At 41.3% G+C, this 5888-nt stretch overlaps 1 protein-coding gene across 1 annotated transcript in view; it reads right to left on the reverse strand.

Moving 5' to 3' along the window:
* ripor2 (RHO family interacting cell polarization regulator 2) overlaps positions 1 to 5187 on the reverse strand; it is a 73681-nt gene extending 68494 nt beyond the window's left edge. Inside the window, exon 1 of the mRNA XM_075449463.1 lies at positions 5127 to 5187. Within this exon, the coding sequence (XP_075305578.1) occupies positions 5127 to 5187 (61 nt within the window). The remainder of the gene's footprint in view (positions 1 to 5126) is intronic.
* Between the last annotated feature and the right edge of the window lie 701 nt (positions 5188 to 5888).

Raw genomic sequence — 5888 nt, forward strand, 5'->3', positions numbered from 1 at the left:
CTGAGACTTTAGTGGCTTTTAGGTTTATTTTTAGGATAACTACGTCTGTTTGGAGCGTCGGTCTTGCATGCTCTTTGAAATTAACACCAGGAGGTGACCAGTAGAGGCAGTGAGGAAGCAAATGTGACATACGTGATTTATGGTCCTTAAATACCCTCTGCAACATGGCTGTTGCTTTTTCTACTGTAATCTTAAACATGAAACAAATAATGACGTCCTTGATTCTTGCCATGTTGTTGGTAAACATGGCAAAAAGGTAATAGAGAATTAGGAATAACCAAGCACAACTGCATCATACTTAAGCAAAGAGTGCTGCACATTTTCTTATGCTTTTGAGATCTAATCTTATTTACTTGGTGATTAATTTAATCTGTCATGTTTGGTTGAATGGTTAGTAACACGTATTTCTGTAATGTGACAAAGTCAGAATGCACATTTCTTTCTGAAAATGCGGTAAGAACACAATAGAACAAGAGCAGAAATGAATGGTCTGTTAGCCCATGCATTTCTTTTGACCTATCACTTATAATGGCTTAAGTTTAGCTCATTTACTGTGGAAAAACAAACAAATAAAAGAATTGGGGATTTCAGGCTCTCAGATGTGATGATCTAATTCAGCTTTGATATCCAAAATTAGAATGGGCAGAAAATGGCAGATGCAAATTAAAAATCGGGAAATGAAAAACACACACACACACACACACACACACACACACACACACACAAAACCACAGACACTTCAAACTCCGGCATCAAAGTAAAATAACTGCTAGCAACAGGAGATTATTAAAAAACTATTTATATTGACGGTACAGCAGAAAAATCTGGAAGTTCAGTGAACTTATTTTCACATTGGAATTTTCCTTTTGTTATGCACATGAGTCTGTAGCTTCACAGTTAACAGTGGGGACATTTTGACTAAAAACATTGTGCAGGGAAGAAGAGTCACTGCTCATGCAGAGAAGTAAACAGAAAACACAATGACACATGCAAAGCAAAGCCTACTGTCTTATGCAGATTCTTCCCACTCCCATCTGTTCACTTCTATAACCATCTCATGTTCTGATGACTGTATCATGACTCATGCATAAAACATTATGAAGCTTAAACCCAGAGTTATGTTATTCATAGCAAAAAATGTACATCCAAATCTGAGCATTCACAAATATTGACTTTTGTTTTTTTATAATCCCCTCAGTAGCTAGATGTGACCAGGAGCTACTTTGCAGGCTATGACGCCAGAAAACGGGGTCACATTCAGGCTGCATTTGGCCTGCTGCATATCAATGACTGGATACATTGTTGTCACCAGAGAAAACCCCTTGCTTCGGCAAATGCAAATGCGTACTGCTGGGACGCAAACATGCACAAACAGACACTCACACATCCATGCAATAATACAGAGCACTCACACACTGCCACCAAAGCACAACACAAACAGACAAGCGCACACACCCACACCACACCACACCACACCACACATTTGTTACTCTGGCATCGAAGAGAGTAACACAATCAGACCCGCTTGGTACAATAGCGTTGTTTGAATGGGGTCAAACAATGTAGCTCTTTGGCATCTGAATCGAGCCAGATGATGAGTATCCCAGGAGGATGAATAGGCGGCTTCAGCTTCCTACACAGTCGCCCCTCTGGCCCTGAAAGTATGCATCAGTACGCTGCCTGTTACTGTGGCCTGAAATATTAGTGATGAGCATGGAAGCAGTAATTTGTTAGCATCCAGGCTAATTATCCTGCGCTCAGGATCAGGGAAAGCTCAGAGTGAAATCCAACAGTCGGGTTTATTCACAGAGCAGGGATCAAAAGCAGGTAGACAGTCCATGTGGCAAACTTCACAGATAGGCTATATGGTTAAACAAAAACAAAGTCCGATAACAGGACATGGATCAAAAACCCTGGAATCATCTATGTTGGAAGCAATTGAAAAGGTAAAACCAGGAGCAAGCTGAGGTGAAAACTTACAGAGATCATACACAGGAAAAACAGGCTAGAGAGGTCTGTATTCAGGAGAATATATATGCAAGGTTAGTGACGAGTGATAACAAACTGATATGTGATTCCGGGAAAAGAACAAAGGCTAAAAAAATAATTGAATAAGTTGTTCACAAATGCATAATTTAAAAACTAAAACAAAAACACGAGTCCATGACAGTGCAGACAAACTTTGTCTCAGAATTGGATGATAGCAGCAAGAAAAAGACACTTCTAAATGAAACACAAGAAGTTAAAAGTGCCTTCTTCAAATAGTCTCTGCCAAGAGCCCTTTGTCTGCTCAGTGGCTAAAGACGGCTAAAGCGGCTGCACAGAGGTATGCTGTCGCCTCTTGCCCAATGGCAGCATGGATAGTTTTAAGCAACTGCTATCACATATTAAAAACAAAATGATGTGTCTGTTGGTATGTCGGATCTGATGCCATGAGTGTTCTGAGTGGTCCCATTTCTTGATGTCAGTATTTAATATCAGTTCAGCTTGCTTGGAAAATGTACTGAGCCACCAAACAAAGTATCGGTCAGTATAAATGACACGATACGGCCTCTAATGAAAGTTAGAAAAAAAAAAGGAAGTCATACTGCATCTTACTGTACCTTATAATGTAACAATCATGTAATAAGTAGAGCTCCTGGACCATCTTTGCCCCTACCAACCCCTCAAAGTCTACAAATGTAATTCTGAAGTATTCCTTATTTAGTGGCAACCAAGTCCACCAGAAACTGTAAAATATGAAAGTTTGTCGAGTGTCGAGTTATGTCCAGTATGTTGTAGTTTCACGTTCCAGGCTTCAGATTTGTGAGATTATATTTTTTTATGCAGTTTCTTTTATGACAAGTGGCATCACATCACGTAACAATAACTGTAGACAACTCTGTTGTCTGAAACTATGTATTTTTCTCCAGCCCAATCCATGTCATCCAAATCAATTTTAACACTAAACATGTACTTTTATCTCGTAACTGCAACCTTTAGCGAGAGAGAGAGTGAAGTAGAAAAGTAGGGCATTGAAGAAGAAGAAAAGCGAACAGATTGAAGGTTGTGAAGGATGGCATTTGAATCAGTGATCTCCCACTTGAAGGTCAAAAACTTACCCTCCCCTTAAATAGGTATTTTTTGTATTGAGTGGCAACTTTCGACATCACAGTGTCGTGTATGTGCACATATGGAAAGATCATATAAATCGCAACAGCAGCTGAATTGCAGTAGAGAACTGTAGAAACAGACAAAGGTATCAGTTTCTACAGGTTTTTGAGCCTTTATTTTTCTGCAGTGAATCCTGGGTTTGCTCTGGGTTCCTGTCTAAAATACTACACCCAGAGGGGTCTCTTGGAGGTTTCCTAGAAAGCTGCCAAAACTCAACTGGCACTGTTTGAGCTGCTCTCTAAGCCCCTGCTGTATGGCTGACCTCCTGAATGTCAACTTTCTCTCCCTCCACTCTTTGGAAAAGCTTATTTCTGCTGCTTGTAGCTGCCATCTTTTTCTTCTTGTTCATGGTAATCACCCACAACTCGTCACCACGAGAGAGGGCAGGGTGCAAATCGACAGTCTAGATCAATACAGATGCTTAATTTCCTGCTCAAGTCTTCTCTCACTCAAGAACAAAACTGAGATGCTTTCAAGTACTCTTCCACTCAAGGCAACAACGTACCCGCTAAACTGAACAGCGAAATCCACCCTTTTTCCAGGTGACAACTGTGGCCTCAGACGTTGAGGTGCTCATTTTCACTTCAGCAGCTTCACATTCAGCTGTAAACAACCCCAGAGCAAGCTGGAAGTCAGCACTTAATGAAGCTAAGCGGACCACATCATCTACCAAACTTCACACTCTCTCCTCCCCTTCAATGTGAGTAGAAATTCAGTGTGAAAGCTGTAAAAACAATCTGTGATAAAAGCCATAACAGAGTTCAATACCCATAGTACAGTCCAGTTGTACAGGGACCCTCCTAAAGGCATCCCTAAGGGATCCTAAGAGGTCCCCAAAGAACATCCAGACTGGTTGGGAAAACTCTCTTACACTCTACAGTATTCTGTAAAGGGTTAAAAGTTCCACGCATGAATAATGAGGGGAATTAACACCAAACACACAGGATATTGTTACAACACAAAAAGTCAATTCATAAAATCCTGCAGAAACTGAATTTCCAAGCACAGAGAACTGTGCTACAACACCCCAGGCTCAGATGTATTAAATACATACGGAGCCTAGTTAGAGGAAGGATGTTTAAGGAGGCGACATATGAGAAAACATTTCTAAAAAGTTCTTGATGTCAACATGACAGCCTCTGCCTCACCAAGACAGACCCATAGTCATCTGAGACTTGTCTTAGGAGGATGCTGCATAGGCTCCTAATGCCATTTCACCTTTGATCATTCCCACATACAGTGTGAATGAGAAGGGCTGGAGAGCGGATGGAAAAAATTAGATGTCTTAGGGCATTTTCTGCCTCCTCTTTATTTCCTGCTGTGTTCCCTCCGCCCAGGCCTCTGCCCTTTCCCTCTGCCTCCAAGACAGATGACAAAATGGGATGACTGTGAAGGGGTGGCTGGTTACCCGGGCAACAATAATGAGAGCATTGCGCAGCAGATTCAATTTGCCACGGCCCTGACTTATTTGAGCATGTGTGTAAGTTTGTGCATGTGAACTATAAATTTTGACTTCATATCTTGGACAGGAAAAGGCCATAAACTGCCGCTCATCCGAAACATACGCATGCATGCAGACACTCACAGCTTGACACATTTGCTCTAGCTTTCTGTAATGTCTTTATGATCAAGAAGAGAACACAGGGTAGAACAAAAATGAGTTTAACCTAAAAAGTTAGTAAATGATTCTCAAAAAGTTCAAGTTACAAGCAGGTAAATCTTTTTTTTTTATCTACATCTCAGATATGAAGATGGGTTTAATGGGAGTTAAGACTGTATATTTAAAAACCTCTGAAAACCCTGGAATCAAGCAGTTTCTTAGCATCATCCACAATAACATCATTCGGAAATGCCATAAAAACCAAGATCCATCAGAACAAATATGCTGAAAGGGATCAGTTGCATGAATAGAAACAGCTAAAGTTGTGTTTATAAAAAGCAACTTCACAAGAGAACAAAAACTGAATACCTACTGTATGCATATCGATATCCTCTCATCTTTCTACGGTTGTATGTCCTGACTCTGCGATACATTTCACTAAAGGCCGACACCGTGTCAACGCCTCCTCAACAGCGGTGAAGCCAGCTCCTTAAATGCTATCGCCACTTTTCATTCTTATGTCCTCTCCCCGTCTCTCCCTGCCGCTATTGTATTTAGTCTTTCTTTGTTTCACAATCAGATCCTTTTCTTTTGCTCATTCACTCATTCTTTTTTTTCTGTCGCCGTCCTAGAGTGCACAGAGGGCATCAGACAATGACTGCAATACAACCACTGCATGCCAGCTGTGCAGGCTGGAACTGCAGAGACGGCAGCACCAATGTTGTGCCATTCTGGTGCTGCTGCTGCCGGGTACACCTGGAGGGAGGTGATAACACACAGCTGAAGCACTGAACCAAATGAATCAGCAGACCACTGCTTTGTCTCTTCATTTGTTTCTGCAACCCTCAGTGTTAACTTCACACAGAGGTACTCGCTGTATCTAAAGCTTGCAGCACGGGCTCATATGAACAACTGAATCTGTAAGCTGCTTTGTAGTTTTAGATCTGGGATTTGTTTCAGAGGGTTTTATCCACCGACTTCTTACATTTTCCCAGCTCATACTTGCAATACATCAGGCGTTATACATTAGGCGCGTGTTGCCAGAAAATATATAGCACACTTTTACTTCATGTAGAGCTGCAGTCATCAGTTCACATCACATGTTGGCAGATTTCTGACAGCCGATAAGCTGCAG

This window comes from Odontesthes bonariensis, chromosome 18 (assembly GCF_027942865.1).
Source record: "Odontesthes bonariensis isolate fOdoBon6 chromosome 18, fOdoBon6.hap1, whole genome shotgun sequence".
In the NCBI taxonomy this organism is placed as follows: Eukaryota; Metazoa; Chordata; class Actinopteri; order Atheriniformes; family Atherinopsidae; genus Odontesthes; species Odontesthes bonariensis.